Source organism: Lynx rufus, unplaced genomic scaffold (genome assembly GCF_022079265.1).
Source record: "Lynx rufus isolate CCGP_SWC_20201006 ecotype Redwood Valley unplaced genomic scaffold, mLynRuf1.p SCAF_23, whole genome shotgun sequence".
Lineage (NCBI taxonomy): Eukaryota > Metazoa > Chordata > Mammalia > Carnivora > Felidae > Lynx > Lynx rufus.
Window position 1 is genome coordinate 9,895,433 of NW_025814838.1, and position 18,751 is coordinate 9,914,183.

Here is an 18,751-nt window from a genome sequence, read left to right on the forward strand (position 1 = left end):
GTGGGGGACAGAAGGCCGCCAGGCAGAGGGAGTGGGGAGAACACACACAGGACTCCACCTTGTGTTGGGAGAGGCTCACAGGGTCCCAGGAATGGAGCAAGAGTCATGAGGATGAAGGAAGGGTGGAGCCAACGTGGGGTGAGGTTGGAGAGCAAGGAGGGAACCAGCTCAGACAGGGCATTTCAGTTCATTTAGTGGAAGTTTAGTCCCCATTCTGGGAAACTGCAGGCCTCTAGGAAGTGAGGAAGCCCTGCCATCACCTGGTGGGTGATGACCAAACTAAGACACATTCGCTCCTTTGGCTGTTGTGTCTGCTGGTTACCAAGGGGACTTGGGTTCAATACTGTATTAAGCACGTCTTCTTACTGTGATGTTTTGACATCTGGGGCCTTACAGACCCTGGAGAGATAGCCCCTCCGGGGAGCTCCCCTACATGGTATGTCTTTTCCATGCAAAACAACCAACCCAGAGCCCACACCCCACCCTCCACCTCCTCCATCAGGCTCTCACACTCAGGGTCACTCTCCCCCTGCCCTGATCCCCACAGGACCAGGTAACCAGATAAATCCAGACAGCCCCCCAAAGCCACTGAAATTGTTCAAACGAGCCAATCCTAAACCTGCCTATCCTCCCTCGCCCTTTCCTTCCCAGGGAAACCACAATAAAGGTTCTTTTTTTTTTTTTAATTATTTTTTAGTGTTTATTTATTATTGAGAGACAGAGCATGAACATGGGAGGGGCAGAGAGAGGAGGAGTCACAGAATCCAAAGAAGGTTCCAGGCTCTGAGCTGTCAGCACAGAGCCCCACGCGGGGCTCAAACTCACAAACTGAGAGATCATGACCTGAGCTGAAGTCAGACCCTTAACCAAAGGAGCCATCCAGGTGCCCCAACCACAATAAAGGTTCTTGCCCACACTTTCTCCTCACTCCCGCTGTGTCCTGACCAACCCTAGGATTCCCTCATGTGGCCCCCTGTGGTGTGGCATCCCCACCCCCACTACCACTTCTACTGGGATCTGAGCAAAATAAATCATCTTTCCAATGACATTCATCTCCTGATCTGCTGGCCTCACCAAACCTTAATAATAATAAAACCTACATTTTACTTATTTATTTTAAAGTAGGCTACACACCCAATGTGGGGCTTGAACTCATGACCCTGAGATCAAGAGTCTGATGTTCTACTGACTGAGCCACCCAGGTGTTCCAAAACCTACATTTTTTTTTATATATATATGAAATTTATTGACAAATTGGTTTCCATACAACACCCAGTGCTCATCCCAAAAGGTGCCCTCCTCAATACCCATCACCCACCCTCCCCTCCCTCCCACCCCCCATCAACCCTCAGTTTGTTCTCAGTTTTTAACAGTCTCTTATGCTTTGGCTCTCTCCCACTCTAACCTCTTTTTTTTTTTTTTCCTTCCCCTCCCCCATGGGTTCCTGTTAAGTTTCTCAGGATCCACATAAGAGTGAAACCATATGGTATCTGTCTTTCTCTGTATGGCTTATTTCACTTAGCATCACACTCTCCAGTTCCATCCACGTTGCTACAAAAGGCCATATTTCATTCTTTCTCATTGCCGCGTAGTATTCCATTGTGTATATAAACCACAATTTCTTTATCCATTCATCAGTTGATGGACATTTAGGCTCTTTCCATCATTTGGCTGTTGTTGAGAGTGCTGCTATGAACATTGGGGTACAAGTGCCCCTATGCATCAGTATTCCTGTATCCCTTGGGTAAATTCCTAGCAGTGCTATTGCTGGGTCATAGGGTAGGTCTATTTTTAATTTCTGAGGAACCTCCACACTGCTTTCCAGAGCGGCTGCACCAATTTGCATTCCCACCAACAGTGCAAGAGGGTTCCCGTTTCTCCATATCCTCTCCAGCATCTATAGTCTCCTGATTTGTTCATTTTGGCCACTCTGACTGGCGTGAGGTGATACCTGAGTGTGCCAAAACCTACATTTTAAAACACTCACTCACCCCATCTCTAAGACCTCTCCACAAGCCACGATTTCCTACCTCCAGATGGTGATGGCCAGGGTGCACAGGACCCCGGTGAAGGATGGGAAAAAGAGCAAGAAGATGAAGAAAGTCATCATCTGTGAGGCTCGCCACGCTTTGCTCGGAGGCTGGAAATTCATCATCAGGCTGATCTGAAGAGAGAGAAGCAGACACCTCCTATCTGTGGCCAGAGGGACAGGCCAGAGGGACCCCAGCCAGGCAATGGCTTCCCAATAACCCTTCCCAGCACCCCTCCCCACTGCCCCCCGACTCAGTTCCAACCACGGGGCCACATGGGACTGGGAGAAGCTAATTCGTTCCACCTTCAGGCTGACTCACGTTTTTGACATAAAACATGATGAAAAGAGTAATCATTTGGATAAAGGGCAGCAGAGGGCAGAAGAAGGTTCCAATCCTATGAGGGAAAAAGGGTGAGTGTCAAAAGTCAGGGGAAACATGAAGACAGAGAATGTGGTGGGGGGAGGGCAGGTACAGGGGATGTGGAGGGAAGGGAAAGAGGGTGTTACAGGCTGAACTGTGCTTCTCCAAAACGCGTATGTTGGAGTCCTAGTACCCCTAGTACCACAGAATGTGACTATTTGGAGAAGGGGCCTTTAAAGAGGTAATTAAAGTAAAAGGAGGTCCCTAGGGTGGGCCCTAATGCAATATAACTGGTGTCCTTAAAAGAAGAGATTAGGACCCAGATACACACAGAGGGACCATGTGAAGACTGTGGAAGCAGGTGCCATCCCACAGGCCGAGGACAGAGGTCTCAGAAGGAACCAACTACGAACACCTTGATCTTGGACCTCTAGCCGCCAGAACTGTGAGAAAATAAATTTCTGTTGTTTCAGCCACCCAGTCTGTGGTATTTGTTATGGACGCTCTAGCAGACTAATACAGAGGGAGCGTGCTCTATGGCTGTAGACCAGGTGCATTCCCAGCACACCCAGTATACCCGGCTGCTCCCTTCCCAGCTTTGGAAAAGAGAGTTTGCAGAAAGCACCACCCACACACCACCAAATGGTCTTCAGCAAGCCCTAACCTAGGTGTCCCAAATGCGGAACATGTCCTCCTGCTTCCTCCATGGCATTCAAGAAGGTCTGAGGTCCCGCAGGGAGAGGCATTAAACTGCACTGAGTTACAGATGGGAAGGGCATTCTCTCTCAATTCTCCCCAATCCTCCTGAGTGCCGAGAGAAGAAAATCTCACTTTGGTGGTCCTAACACTTGCCAACCTCCCTTTGTTCCCAAAAGAAAGGTGGGAGGGGGGAGGTAAAGCTTTAAACTGAGAGAGCATCCAGCTAGAATTTAATGACTGTTGGTGATTGGCTTGGTTTTATTTTATTTTATTTTTCTTATTTTTTTAAAGTTTATTTATTTTGAGAGAAACAGAGACAGCTTGAGTGGGGAAGGGACAGAGAGAGAGAGAGAGAATCCCCAGCAGGCTCCATGATGCTGCCAGAGCAAAGCCCCATGCAGGACTGAACCCTTGGAACCATGAGATCATGACCTGAGCTGAAACCAAGAGTCAGAGACTCAACCAACTGAGCCACCCAGGCACCCCTTATTTTATTTTTCTAAAGTGACTGACATTTTTCTTTTTTTTTTTTAACAATTTTTTTTAATGTTTTTTATTTATTTTTGAGACACAGAGAGAGCATGAACAGGGGAAGGGCAGAGAGAGAGGGAGACACAGAATCCGAAGTGGCTCCAGGCTCTGAGCTGTCAGCACAGAGCCTGATGCAGGGCTCGAACTCACGAACCGCAAGACCATGACCTGAGCCGAAGTCGGACGCATAACCGACTGAGCCACCCAGGCGCCCCGACATTTTTCTTTAAGTAATCTCTACACCCAAGATGGGCCTCAAACTCACGACCCCAAGATCAAGAGAGATCAAGAGTCAGATGCTCTACCAACTGAGCCACCCAGGTGCCCTGGGTTTTGTTTTATTTTTTAAGTTACTTGCAGTTTCTCTCAAATGACTCTGATTTTCCATTCTGGTGGTAAAATAAAGACTCCTTTAAAAATGTATTTAGGGGCACCTGGGTGGCTCGGTCAGTTAAGCATCTAACTCTTAATTTCAGCTCAGGTTATGATTGCACGGTTTATAGGTTCGAGCCCCACACCAGGCTCTGTGCCGACAGCATGGAGCCTGCTTGGGATTCTTCCTCTCTCTCCACTCCTCCCCTGTGTGCTCTCTACCTCTCTCCCTCAAAAATAAATAAATAACCATTAAAAAAAATAAAAATAAAAAATAAAACATTTTTAAAAAGGCAAACTATATAAAAGATAATACTAAGTAAAAACCAGTACCGGTGATATGTAGATAAGCCAAAAAGTAGGCAGGCTGGTGTGCAAAAGGCTGAAGTTTGGGACATACTTACCTCACCTCATCTCTACCATTGTCCCTAACATACATTGCCTTTCTGTCACCCTGTTATCTTCTTTTATTTTTTAAATTTTTTTTAACGTTTTATTTATTTTTGAGACAGGGAGAGACAGAGCATGAACAGGGGAGGGTCAGAGAGAGGGAGACACAGAATCCGAAACAGGCTCCAAGCTCTGAGCTGTCAGCACAGAGCCGACGTGGGGCTCAAACTCACAGACTGAGAGATCATGACCTGAGCAGAAGTCGGCCGCCCAACCGACTGAGCCACCCAGGCGCCCCTGTTATCTTCTTTTAAAGCTCATCATCAAAGGCAACATTCTCCTAAAACCCACAGAAGTTAAATCTATTATTTCCATGGAGAAAAGAAAAGACACATGTGTTTTCAATTGTGCTTATTTGCAATTTATTAACACAAACCATAAAGACCCAGAAGTAATAATGGCCATCTCTGATTGCAACTTTTTCCCCCTTGCTGCTAACATTTCCCTTTGGAACCTTCATTAATGGTCAATAGTATGAGGGCTTGGTTTCTAGGGCTCAAAAACCTGGCCAAAGTAAGCACTCAATAAATGGAGCCATATTGTTATTACCACATCAGCTGATTTATGCACATCATTTATTAAAAAACAAAAAACTTAAGAGTGCTCATAAGTACAGTATAATCCAGCAATTCTACTTCTGGGTATATATCCAAAAGAACTGAGGGGCGCCTGGGTGGCTCAGTCAGTTAAGCATCTGACTTTGGCTTAGGTCATGATCTTGTGGTTTACGAGTTCGAGCCCCACGTTGGGATCTGTGCTGACAGCTCACAGCCTGGAGCCTGCTTTGGATTCTGTGTCTCCCTCTCTCTCTGCCCCTTCCCCACTGGCACTCTGTCTCTGTCTCTAAAAAATAAGCATAAAAAAAAAGAATTGAAAGCAGGGTCTCAGAGAGATATTTGCACACCCATAATCATAGCTGCATTATTCACAATAACCAAGAGGTAGAAGCAACCCAAATGTCCACCCATGGGTGAATGGATAAACATGTGGTATATCCATACAGCAGAATATTATTCAGCCTTGCAAAGGAAGGAAGTGCTGACACAGGCTACAATATGTATGAACCTGAAGAACATTATGCTAAATGAAATAAGCCAATCACAAAAAGATAAATTGTGTGTGATTCCACTTACATAAAGTATCTAGAGTAGTCAAACTCTGAAAGACAGAAAATGGAATGCTGGTTGCTAGCGGGGTAGGGGAAGGAGGAAGTGGGGAGTTCTTGTTTAATGGGTATGGAGTTTCAGTTTTGCAAGATGAAAAGAGTTCTGGAGATCTGTGGCACAGCTATGTGAATGTATTCAACACTACTGAACCATACATTTAAAAATGGTTAAGATGATAAATATTATATTATGTATATTCCTACCACAATTTTTAAAAGGTGCTCATAAGGGTGACAAACGGCCACAATATCCCCACTTAGAAAATATTTCTGAGTCAGTCTGAAGATTCTCAAAACTTACCACACCAGAGTTTGTGCATAGATCAGTTCTAGGACGTTCCTGGCGATGTCAAACTCCTGTAAACCAAGGCTCGTTGGAAACTGCATTCCAATGAGTCTGTGAAAACATCGCTGAGTTTAGGGCCCCAACCATCAACCCTCTCCTTCAGAAGATTCCCCACAATCAACAAAGTAGAGCATCACCAGTTTGGAATAAAGTCATAAGTTCTTTTGCAAATTTTTGAAAAGTTCCAAGTGTAAGTGTATTTTTGAAGAAATAATTGAAGGAATTGAGGGAAAATGGAACTATCACAATGCATTCGAGCAGAGGTACTGCTGAAGTGGTTTACAAAATTCTAGGGCCGCCTGGGTGGCTCAGTTGGTTGAACGTTTGACTCTTGATTTCGGCTCACATCATGATCTCACAGTTTGTGAGTAAAAGCCTGGTGTCAGGGTCTGTGCTGACAGTGCAGAGCCTGCTTGGGATTCTCATTCTCTCTCTCTCTCTCTCTCTCTCTCTCTCCCTGCCCCTTCCCTGCTTGCGTGCTATCAGATTAATAGGGTTTCCCCATTTTCTAAATCCACAAGAGGAAGCCAAGATCTCCATTTATCCTGAGGAAACTTGAGACAGAGAGGATGCTAATAATAAAAAGAAAAAAATGCCGTCAAAGATACAAAAACAAAACAAAAAACCTAACCTTTACATCTAGACCTTGGACAGAGGCTGTAATAAAAGTGAGTTTGGGCAGACTGAGTGTAGAAATAGGGCACACAACCTACCCCCTGAGGAAAGAATCATTATTTTGTTATGCTATCTTATCACTGGGGCAGCTTACAGAAATATGTACATGTCTATAAGGAATGAGATGCTCATCATATTATTAACACATAAATGAACAGATCAATAGAAGAGGACTATACATGGGCCAATGATAACACTGTCTCAGTTCTGTACACCTGGTGTCTAAAAATCACAATTAGCACATGAATCAAAGTCAATTAAATGGATCATGAGATAAATCTATAGGTGTCGTCATAGAAAGATGCCACAGCATAATGTTAAAAAGAATAAGGGCAAAGTCCACAATGATTTTCAGCATGACCCAATTTTTATCTTTGAAACTATATAATACAGTCACACACACAAAGCAATATGTGCACAGAAAAATCTGGAAGAATATACACTACAATTAAAATGATCCGGGGGCGCCTGGGTGGCGCAGTCGGTTAAGCGTCCGACTTCAGCCAGGTCACGATCTCGCGGTCCGTGAGTTCGAGCCCCACGTCAGGCTCTGGGCTGATGGCTCAGAGCCTGGAGCCTGTTTCCGATTCTGTGTCTCCCTCTCTCTCTGCCCCTCCCCCGTTCATGCTCTGTCTCTCTCTGTCCCAAAAATAAATAAACGTTGAAAAAAAAAAATTTTAAATGATCTGTGGTGGAAAGTTCTCAAAGACTTTCACTTTCTATGTTTTGCATCCAGTAATGTCTTTATCTCAAGAGAGGTTTGTAAAGGGTTAGCTGAATGAACTTGGACAACAGGACTGTCAGGTCAAAGTGAAATTTTGGTTAATTTCAGAAGCAAGCAACGTCCCAAAGAACAACAGGCAGACTTGTCACAGTGCATACTTGAAATAAATAAGGGACGCCTATGTGCTAACTATAGTAAGCGTAAGGGATACCCATACTTCTGGCTCAGCCAAGACTCTGGCTCTGGTTCCAACATCAGGTACTAATGACTCAAGGCTGATAAATATTTACCTCCTCAGGAATTCCCCCAGTAAGGAATCAGCTAAAGAGAACACAAAATCCATCAGAAGGAGCCGGTAGATTTCCTGGCCAATGAGAGTTTCCCAACACTGTAAGGTAAACAAGAGTCAGGATGTGAGGAGGGGCTGTTGGTTCTGCCCAGTGCCCTTCTGGCACCCTACACTCATTAGGACATGGTTGCTGTCCTGTCCAATGTGACTGGGTCCTTGTACATCCAGAAAAGCAGACCACTCTGGCCAGGGACGCACCATTAATTTGTTGAGTTTGTTTTCAAGGGTGTTTATTCCCTTTCTGTGTTGTTTTTCCCCCATTAAAGCTTGCCCTCCACGTGCACCCCAAACTTTCCCTTCTCACTATCTCTCCTCTTAAAACTTTTCATCCCTGTCCTATGCCCTCTGGAGCCCATTTCTCAGCCAGGGCTAGCAGAAGGCATCAATGGCAACAATGCCTTTACTCTTTGTTTATTAACCTTATGGAAATCCGTTAATACTTATTTGACTAAGAAAGTGGCTTAGAGGTTTAGCAGGCTGGCACAAATTGGAAGGCTGACTTAGTTCATGAAACTGGTGATCAATTACCTCTGCAGGAAGTCAGTGCTATGAACTGATAGACCGGGAGCTTTTAGATTTGGTTGAACGAGGAGAGGGATGTTTTGAGTGCACAGCCCAAGGATGGATGGATGGACGGATGGATGGATGGATGGATGGATGGAAGGAAGGAAGAATATTATATCAACTCTAAGATCATGACTAGAAATTCTGAGAAACCAGAGAAATTCACTTCCTCCCTGTATTCAAAGGTTAAGAAAAAAACTCAAGGCAGAACAGCACAGAAATCTCACCTCTTCACCAGCCTGGGCCACAATGTTGAGCCAATAGTAACAAAGAATTCCAATGATTGATATTTTCAGAAAGATGTTTCTAAATAACAGAAGAGAAAACAACTATTGTTACCTTCCATGACAGTCATTAGTAATGTTTGCTAATAATACCTTTTGGTCACATGGTAGGACTGAAATTCCCGCTCCCGTGTGGTTTGACTGGGGCCAATATGGCTAGTTCTGGCAAGTAATTTGTGAGCAGAAGTGATGTGTGTCACTTTGCATCATTCTAGGCTGGAGCACTGAAATGCCAGCGAGCCTCTCCGGAACTCACTGTCTTCCATCTGGAATGGCCATCAGCAATATTTGAGACGGTTGCTGCTGTCAGCCTGGATCCCTGAACGAATGACATGACCAAAACCACCTGCCATCCACAATGGACACATAATATGAGCAAGAACTAAATCTTTGTGTTCGAAGCCACTGAGATTAGGGAGATAGGGGATGTTTGTTACTGCAGCATAACCTAACTTATTTCAACTGATATACCCTCTTTCAGTGCATTCCAAACTATCTGATTTCGCTTCTCATTGTAATAATAATAAATGTACATACTTTTAATTGGGTGCTGAGCATGGGCAGTACACTGTGCTAAGAACCTCACTGAATCACCTTAATCTTCACAGCTTAATGTTTACAATTTTGCTGCCATTCTTACTTTCTACAACTCTGTCATCAGGTAGATAGAATTTTTATGTCTATCTTACTGATGAGGACACTGAAGTTCAGAGATGACACAACGTGTCCAAGGGCACACAGCTTGTGAGGGCCATGACAAAGACTGAAACTGAGGGCCATCTCTTAAACCTAGTCACTTTGCCAAAGTCAATAGCTGCTGGTTTTAATAGGGCTTCAGCCCTGGTGTGCCAAGAACTGTGTGCCACTAGACCAGGGGTTCTCAAAGCGTGTCCTCTGAACCAGCAGCATCAGCCTCGTCCGCAAACCTGCTAGAAAGGCAAATTTTCAGGCCCCACCCTAGACCTTGGTGAAGGTCTTGGTGACTACTGAATCAGAAACCCTGGAGACAGGACCAAGAAATCCCTTCAGGTAATTCTGATGTATGCTGAAGGTTGAGAACCTTTGTGTTAGACTCTGAAGTTCCATGAAGGAAGGGCACTAGATCTTTCTCAGTGCCAGATCCCCAATCTCCTGCCTAGTGCCTAGCCTGTGATACACCCTCACTGTCTACTGGATTAACGCATCAGGAGACCTTTATTGCAGTGTAGCTTCAAGTTAAACTTGAAAACACACTCTTCTACACTGAGAAAAATCTCATCTCAGATCAAAAAGAACCGTGTATTTCTGAGAGTTCCCATTTTCTCTTCATGCAAAGATTTTGAATATTTTGTTGAAGCTGTACAAAGGGCTGATGTATATTAAAAGACAACTAAACTCTTAAATGATCAGAAAAACACAAAGAGCAAACTTATTGGTTCAAAATGGCCCACGGAGCATACATGTCTAACCACCTCTTCATCCAAACTCTCCAGATGAGGTTGGAGAGCTGGCCGGAGCCAGATCTCCCAGGCCATAGAAGGCAAGGGCTCTGGAACTGATCAGTAAAGAAACTCAGTCTACATTGTACTGACCTGTTGTCATAAACACCATAAACAGGAACTGGTCAGGGAACTGGCCAGGAAGGAGCAAGGACAAAATTTGGGTTGTTTTATGCTTTGTTTACCGAAACCTTGGGGTCACCTCTAGCACAAAAAGGCACCCCCTCCCAGCCAACTAATTGCCAGAAGCACCCCCCCTACCTCCATTTGGGTGTCTGAATTACAAAAACGCACCTCTTGGGGCTCCTGGGTGGCTCAGTCGGTTAAGCGTCCAACTTCGACTCAGGTCATGATCTCGTGGTTCACGAGTTCAAGCCCCGTGTTGGGCTCTGTGCTGACAGCTCAGAGCCTGGAGGCTACTTCAGATTCAGTGTCTCCCTCTCCCTCTGCCCCTCCCTACTTGTGCTCTCTCTCTCTCTACCTCAAAAATAAGTAAACAGGGGCGCCTGGGTGGCGCAGTCGGTTAAGCGTCTGACTTCAGCCAGGTCACGATCTCGCGGTCCGTGAGTTCGAGCCCCGCGTCGGGCTCTGGGCTGATGGCTCAGAGCCTGGAGCTTGTTTCCGATTCTGTGTCTCCCTCTCTGTCTGCCCCTCCCCCGTTCATGCTCTGTCTCTCTCTGTCCCAAAAATAAATAAACGTTGAAAAAAAAAAAATAAGTAAACATTAAAAAAAATTTTTTTAATGCACCTCTTTCTCCCAGCTGAGGCAGTGGCTACCAAGGCTCACAGCGTTTGACTAATGCAAACGCTAGATGAATTTCAGTCCCTACACAACTCATCAGCCAGGCACCCTTCTGCAGTATACAACATGAACATCTGTACATCTCATAACTGAGAAAAACTATGAAAATCCTCAGGCCGGTAGCAATTTGGAAAGGTAAGCTATTACTCTGAGCAAAAGACTGATGTACTTAATTGTATACCTGAGAGCGTTTTGGATTTTATGGCTATTAACCCACCCCATACAAACACACTTTATTCTTGAAATCCTTTCTGGAAAACAGAACTCTGGTACTCGAGCATAACCCTCTGTAGCTCCCACCTCACTTCCCTCCCTGGAAATACAGGCTGGTGGTGGGCGTGGCAGACACACCTACCGGATGAGGAGGATGTAGACTTCGCGCCTCGGCGTCTCATACCTCTCCACCAGCCTGAATAGGGAGTAGAGGCGTGGCGTTGCCAGGTTGATGCAGGACACGAGGAAAGGCAGTAACAGCACTGCTCCAGGGTTCTGGTGGTTCTTCAGGAACTGCAGGGGATGCAGGGAGAGAATCGAGATGCCAAGCGTGCACGGAACTCCTCTCTGCCTCACGCAGAAGACCCCACACGATGGGGAAACCCCAGTGGTAGCTCCACCGGGGTTAGCTCTTACGCTACCGGTTATTGAGCACTTACCCTGAGCCCAGCATTACCCACGTGATCACGTGATGACGTGATCACGTTTAATTCTCACTACAGCCCAGCAGGTGGGTATTAATAGACTGACTGGCAAATGGAGGCTCAGAGAGGTAAAAATGCTTGCCTGGGGTCACTGAGGCAGATTTGAACTGGGTCCATCTGACTCAGGGACCTGAACTCAAAACAGCCATTCTGTGACTTTACTGTCCTTAGCAAGAGGTCTGCAGCAATGAGAACGTGTTTCCTGGCTGTTGGAGCAAAAGCTTGAATCCACGGAAGCTATAGCACAAGGGTACTGAGCACCGCAGACTTTCTCCGCCTGTCTCCTGCGTGGCCCTGTTCATTTTCACCAGGCTTTTCTTGGGTGCTGAATCAGGGGAAAGGGAGCCTCTGTTAGCCCATGTCACACCTTTGTATGAGGTCCAAAGAGGCACCCCCTTCCTTCATGTGAATGGTGGGGTGAAGGCTGCCCTCAGCCAGGAATCCTTGGAGTCAGGGATTCCAGTGGATTTATCTTCTGGTCTCACACTACCTCCTTCCCACCCCTAGGCCTGACCCTGCCTCCCTTTATCTCTGGGTGGTTTCGAAAGCCCCACTTGCACTTTTGGAAGTATTTTTGTAGCCAGGGTAACCTCGGTTCAAATGTTGTCCCCTCTCCCATGCTTATGAGCTATAAGGTCTGAAGCCAGATGCATAGCTTCCCTGGGCCTCTTTTCCTGTCTGTGTGATGGGGAGATTACCATGTGACCCACAGAGTCATTGCAAGAATTAAATGAGGGGCGCCTCGGTAGCTCAGTCGATTAAGCTTCTGACTTGATTTTGGCTCAGGTCATCATCTCATGGTTCATGAGAATGAGATCAAGCTCAGAGTCGGGCTCTGCACTGACAGCGTGAAGCCTGCCTGGGATTCTCTCTCTCCCTCTCTTTCTTTCCCTCCCCTATTCATGCGCACATAAGTGCATGTTCTTTCTCTCTCTTTCTCTGTTTCTCTCTCAGTTGATGCCCTAATTAAAAACAATAAAAGAATTGGGGCGCCTGGGTGACTCAGTTGAGCAGCAGACTTCAGCTCAGGTCATGATCTCCTGTTTGCGAGTTCGAGCCCCACGTCGGGCTTGCTGCTGTCAGCCTGTCAGCGCAGATCCCGCTTCAGATCCTCTGTCCCCCTCTCTCTGCCCCTCCCCCGCTTGCGCTCTCTCAAAAATAAATGAACATTAAAGTAAATAAATAAAAATAAAAGAATTGAATGAAACCAAATAAGGCCAGGTCTGGCCCCTCAACAACATAGGTGAGACATCATTCACAGAAGATTGTAGCTGCCCGTGAATGTGACCCCTAGAGTTGTACAAAGGGTTGCTCCTGCCTGGCATAGAGCAGATGTTCAAACAATAGGCTCCACTTCTGCCTCCTCACCTCCTTAGCTGCCCTCCTGCACTTCAGGTGGGCGTGGAGAAAACCTTCCAGGTGAAGAAGAAACTCAGAAGGCTTCTTTATGCCTACAGCTGCCTGGTCACAGTTTCTACCCTGGGTAGGCATTGCCAGGCCCTTAAGCACTGAGACTTAATTTCCCCTATTTGAGGGCACATCTCAACATGGTTAATGGCAAACTCTTAGTGTTATATAATACCACACCCATTTTCTTGCTGGCTTCTCCTTCACTTGTTCATCCATTTGGTTGTGCACCTACTATGTGTCATCCATTTATTGGGCCTGGAGCCCAGCTACTATCTTTTGAAGATACATAAAGATACCTGCATAAACAGGTATTTTCAATACCACACATGACAAGAGCACAGGGAAAGCTTGCAGAGTCAGAAGCGCCCAACACAGTCTAGTGAGGGTGGTGGGGGTGAGAGAAAATTTGCTGAGGAAACGGCACCATGCTGAGGTCTGGAGGAGGAGGAGGAGGAGGAGGAGGAGGAGGAGGAGGAGGAGGAGGAGGAGGAGGAGGAATTTGCCCAATGAGGGAATTAGGGCAGGTTGGATAGAGAATGAACTGCATGTTTTCCTACTGAGAGAAAAGGAAAAACATGGTGTGCTCAGGGAACTGTGGACACACCATTTAGTGTTGCTAGTGTAGGATATGGGTAGTTGTGGGGTGTTGAAGCTAGAGATGTGGGCAGGGATCAGATCATACAAGATCTGTCGATCATGCCATGGAGGATAAATTTATATCGAGGGTAAAAATAGGAAGTCATTAAAGAAAGTGAAATAATCCGACCAAGCTGTACCACAATTCTAGAGGTCGGCAAACTGGCTACACTTAGTTCCATTTCCAGGGGAAAAGCTGAAACCTACAGAAAAACAGTACTTTGCCCAGACCATCCAGCTAATTAGTCTCAGAGTTTATATCATTTGCAAAAAAAAAAAAAAAAAGGTAATATTCCTTTATTAGTCACAATACTGGGCATGGAGTAGACTCTTCACATAACTTTTTTCTAGTCCTGACCACACACCTACAAAGCCAGGTACGATCATTCCTGGTTTGCAAGTGAGGAATCCAGAGCTCAGAAAGGTTAAATGGCTCACCAGAGTCCATCAGATCACAACACTTAGAGTGTCTGCTCAGTGCCAGGGGCAGTGGGAGGTGTTAGGAATATAATAATAAAGGAAGAAACCAAAACTTAATCCCACGTCTGCTGCCCAAATTTCCCATCTCTCCACGGACCCAGAGCTTCTTACTCTGAAGCGTGCATACACATCACCAGGGGGCATTGTCAGGATACAGATTCTGAGGCTGTAAGCCCAGGCAGGGACACAAGATTCTGCATTTTTTCACAAGCTTCCGGCTGATGCCAGTGCTGCCCGCCACAGAGTCTGAGTTCAGTAGCAGCTCCATACCGCCTCCCTCCAGTATCTCATCCCTTCACCTGGTTTTGTGCTCGGGCCCCCAGTGTCCCTGCCCTTCTGGTTACCTCTGAGTTGTTCTCAGCCAGGTAATAAACAGCTACGCAGCAGGCAATGGCCACTCCGGTAGAGACGACCCAGGCTGCCAGGTGGGCCGACACGTGGATCAGCTGCTGATTGAGCGTTAACTTGACGTTCTCCTGACGGATTTCGGACAGGTTTTCCTATACACACAAGGAAGTCAGGTCGGCCCACAGTACCCTATCACCTGTTAGCAAAGACTCAGCAGGTGAATCTAGGCCACTCTGAGACACAACCCACCCCAGATCCACAGGAGAGAGACAGGGGGAAGTTCATGATGGACGTGGACTATGAGAGACTCATGGGGAAATCTCAAATGGACCAAGAACCTCTATCACTGTGCCAAACACCTTTTCCATCTTAGAGAAACAGGCCGAACAGAGTGGGACTGTGCTCTTGAGGAAAGCACTTTGAGGTGTCAAGAAACTCTTTTTTGAAGAATAAGGCTGGGTAGCTACACCAACGAATTTAACATCTTCAAACCTCTTGTCAAAGCCTCTTTGCTTACAAATTATTTTCCCTCTTTTTTTTTTTTTTTTCCTATTATGTATCCTTCCACCCACATCCCCTCTATCAACATCCAGTTTGTCCTCTGTATTTAAGAGTCTGGGGTTGGGTATATTTGTTTCTGATTTTCTCTCTCTCTCTCTTTTCTTTCTTTTTAGTAAGTTTTTTTCTATAGACCAGGGTTTCTCACCCTCGGCATTATTAACATTTTCAGCCAGTAATTCTGTATTGTGACAACTCTCCTGTGCACAGCAGGATGTTTAGCAACATCCGGTAGCACCCTCCCCCTAACTGTGACAATCGAAAAAGTCTCTAGGTATGGGGTGCCTGGGTGGCTCCATCAGTTAGGCGTCTGACTTCAGCTCAGGTCATGATCTTGTAGTGTGTGGGTTCAAGCCTCACATCAAGCTCTGTGCTGACAGCTCAGAGCCTGGAGCCTGCTGCAGATTCCGTGTCTCCCTCTCTCTCTGCCTCTCCCCCGCTCATGGTCTGTGCGTCTCTCTCTCAAAAATAAATAAACATTAAAAAAAAATAAAAAGTCTCCAGATATTACTATATGTCCCCTGAGGGGCAAAAACTGTTCTGAGTTGAAAAGCACTGTAGGGGCGCCTGGGTGGCTGAGCTGTTTAAGCATCCAACTTCGGCTCAGGTCATGATCACATGGTTCATGGGTTCAAGTCCCGCATCAGGCTCTCTGCTGTCTGTACACAGCCCATTTCAGATCCTCTGTCTCTCTCTCTCTCTCTCTGTCCTTCCCCAGCTCGCATGTGTGCTCTCTCTTTCATAAATTATATTTTTTAATTAAAAAAAAAAAAAGAAAAGTTACAGACATAGTAAAGGAACTTAGCTGTGGGAAGGTGTTGTATAAAGCAAGCCTGCCTTACCCTTATCTCCGTGCTAAGATTCTTCTGTTTCAACTTGACAGCTCTTTCATGAGTGACGGTGAAGTCCCAGCAGAAAATAAGTTTAGTGATCCCTCTGGAGTAGATGTGAGGGTTAATGAAGTTATTTCGGAAATACCTGGCCATGCTAGGGAAGGCAGAAACCAAAATACTCAAGTGTTATTGAAACAGGCATTGGGGAGTGCAGGAATTAAACAAAGGGGAGTCCTACCATTAACAGGGACAGGCAACATGGAACAGTCAACCTCAGGTTCTACTGGAACAGTGCGATCACAAACATAATGGTTAAGAGCACTGGCTTCAAGATCTCATAGGTCTGTCTTATAATCCTGGATTGCCAGCTGGGAGATCTTTGTTATTTTAACTGCAATGAGTCTCAGTTTCCACATCTATATAACGGGGATAATAATAGTACCCACCCACAGAGCTTATATGAGAGTTGTATTAGTTTCCTCTAGCTGCTGTACCAAACTGTCCCAAACTTAAGTGGCTTAAAACAACACATGTCTACTTATTCTCTTACTGGAAGTCAGAAATCAGAAAATGTTTCTAAAATCAAGGTGTCAGCAGAGCTGTGTTCATTCCTATCCTTCAGCAGGAAATGTGTTTCCCTGCCTCTTCCAGCTTCTAGAGGCTGCCTGCATTCCTTGGCTGATGGTCCCTCCTGTCTTCAAAGCCAGGAGAGCTGCAGCTTCCATTCTGTCTGACCTTGACCTTCCTGCCTCCCACTTACAAGGACCCTTATGATTAACTGGCCCATTTTAAGATCCTTAACTCAGTCTCATCTACAAAGTCCCTTTTGCCAGGTAAAGTAAGATATTCACGGGTTCTGGGGATTAGGACTTGGACATCTTTGGGAGGCGGGGGGAATTGTTCAGCCAACCACAAGAATCAATGTAGTGGTTAGAACAGTAAGCACTTGATAAAGGCAGATGCTAATATCATGGAGACGTCAGCAGGACTCAATGAAATCAGCCGAGGAAGCACTCAGCACTGAGCCTGGCATGTAAAAAGTGCTGAGTCAATACCTTTCCAAAATTTGCCACACTAACAGTAGCTTTAGGAACTTTTCCTGGTTTGATAGGACAAAACAAAATCTCATTTTACTCTGAATTGTGTGCTGGCAGTGAGGTTGTTATAGGCTGAACTATACACCCTAAAAACTCTTATGCTGAGAGCCTAATTCCTAACCCCCTAACCTTCAGAAAGCAACAGTATTTGTAGATAGGATCTTTATAGAGGCAATGACGTTAAAATGAGGTCATCAAGGCGGGCCCTCATCCAATATGACTGGTGTCTTTATAAGAAGAGAAGATTAGGACTCAGACATGCACTGAGAAAGACCCTGTTAGGTCACGATGAGAAGGCAGGCATCTATAAGCCACAGGGAGGCCTCGGAAGAAACCAACCCTGCCAGGACCTTGATCTTACACTTCTAACCTCCAGAACTTGAGAAGATATATTTCTGTTGTTTAAGCAACCCCGTCTGTGGTACGTTGTTATGGAAGACCGAGGAAAGGTCCTAGGAAGACCTAGGAAAACGAATACAAAGGTTGAACATCTGTACCTCCTCTTTGACAGTTGTCAAGGGACAATTGCCTATCCATGCCCTTCCTTCCATATAACTAGTGGGGTCACTGCATCCCTATTTTCAGACTGACCAATTTCCTTGAAAGCACACAAAAACCTCTCTTCTTTATCCAAACTTACAGTTTGTGTTATAAAACGGGAATGCTCAGACAGCAATAGAAAGTCAAAATTGCAGAGAAACTGTTTCCTGGGGAACATTTCAGTCTCTTGAATTTTACCTAAATCCAAAATGAGCTTAGGATCGAGAAATGCAGATACTCCATACCTAAATAGCAAACTGAAAAAACAGACGATCAAACACGCTCCGATTGTGAAGATATAGGCCAGCTGCATGTTGTAGGGTGCCCCACTGCTCCCGTGTTGGACCGTAGAGTTGGTGTAAAAGCCATAGTACATCACCGTGTCCTGAAAATAACCCTGAAAGAGGCAAGAAGCCAGAGGTCAGGTGGGTCTCTTGAGAAAACAATGACAATGGTCAGCACCCTTCACCTTTTCCATCTGCAAGAAACTTGCATCAGTCAGTTTTGACATTTTGTTGGCAGGGCACCCAAGGTCACTGAGAACATAGACGTTTGGGGACACCTGGGTAGCTCAGTCAGTTAAGAGTCTGACTTCAGCTCCGGTCATGATCTCACAGCTCATGGGTTCGAGCCCGGCATCGGGCTCTGTGCTGACAGCTCAGAGCCTGGAGCCTGTTTCGGATTCTGGGTCTCCCTCTCTCTCTGCCCCTCCCCGACTCGTGCTCTGTCTCCCTCTGTCTCCCTCTGTCTCAAAAATAAATAAACATTAAAAAAAAAATAGTCATTTTATCACTAGGCTCTTTGAGTTGGGAAAGGACTCTCAAACCCTCCTTACAGTGGAGGGACCCAGCTGTCACCACCTGAACCCAGTGACCAAGCAAAGCATGACTAAAACCAGGACAGCCAACCATGATGGGCCTCTGTCATCTTAACATGACCATGTTAAGTATTATAGTCAAACATGTTTGATATGAAACAAATCAAGCTGTTAGGTCTAAATTGCAATTTATAGGAAATATGGGCCAGAGGAACAAGTCAGAGAGACTATAAGGAAACAATTGATTCCACAAGGTAGGATGTTGGAGTTTGTATGACAACTGGCCTGGTTTCTGCAACAAGCCAATGTCAAGAAAAGAGAGGGCTGTGTCTGGAGAGATCATTCTTTTTTTCTTATTTTTTATTTAAAAAAATTTTTTAAATGTTTTTATTTATTTTTGAGACAGAGAGAGACAGAGCATGAGCAGGGGAGGGGCAGAGACAGAGGGAGACACAGAATCTGAAGCAGGCTCCAGGCTCCGAGCTGTCAGCACAGAGCCTGA

At 45.6% G+C, this 18,751-nt stretch overlaps 1 protein-coding gene across 1 annotated transcript in view; it reads right to left on the bottom strand.

The window, feature by feature from the left end:
* TMC5 (transmembrane channel like 5) overlaps positions 1–18,751 on the bottom strand; it is a 47,472-nt gene that overhangs the window by 10,722 nt on the left and 17,999 nt on the right. Inside the window, exons 7-15 of the mRNA XM_047087836.1 lie at positions 17,678–17,829; positions 15,805–15,949; positions 14,401–14,556; positions 11,188–11,339; positions 8,496–8,574; positions 7,646–7,743; positions 5,912–6,007; positions 2,352–2,427; positions 2,031–2,164 (exon numbers count right to left, since the gene is read on the bottom strand). Of these exons, the coding sequence (XP_046943792.1) occupies positions 2,031–2,164; positions 2,352–2,427; positions 5,912–6,007; positions 7,646–7,743; positions 8,496–8,574; positions 11,188–11,339; positions 14,401–14,556; positions 15,805–15,949; positions 17,678–17,829 (1,088 nt within the window). The remainder of the gene's footprint in view (positions 1–2,030; positions 2,165–2,351; positions 2,428–5,911; positions 6,008–7,645; positions 7,744–8,495; positions 8,575–11,187; positions 11,340–14,400; positions 14,557–15,804; positions 15,950–17,677; positions 17,830–18,751) is intronic.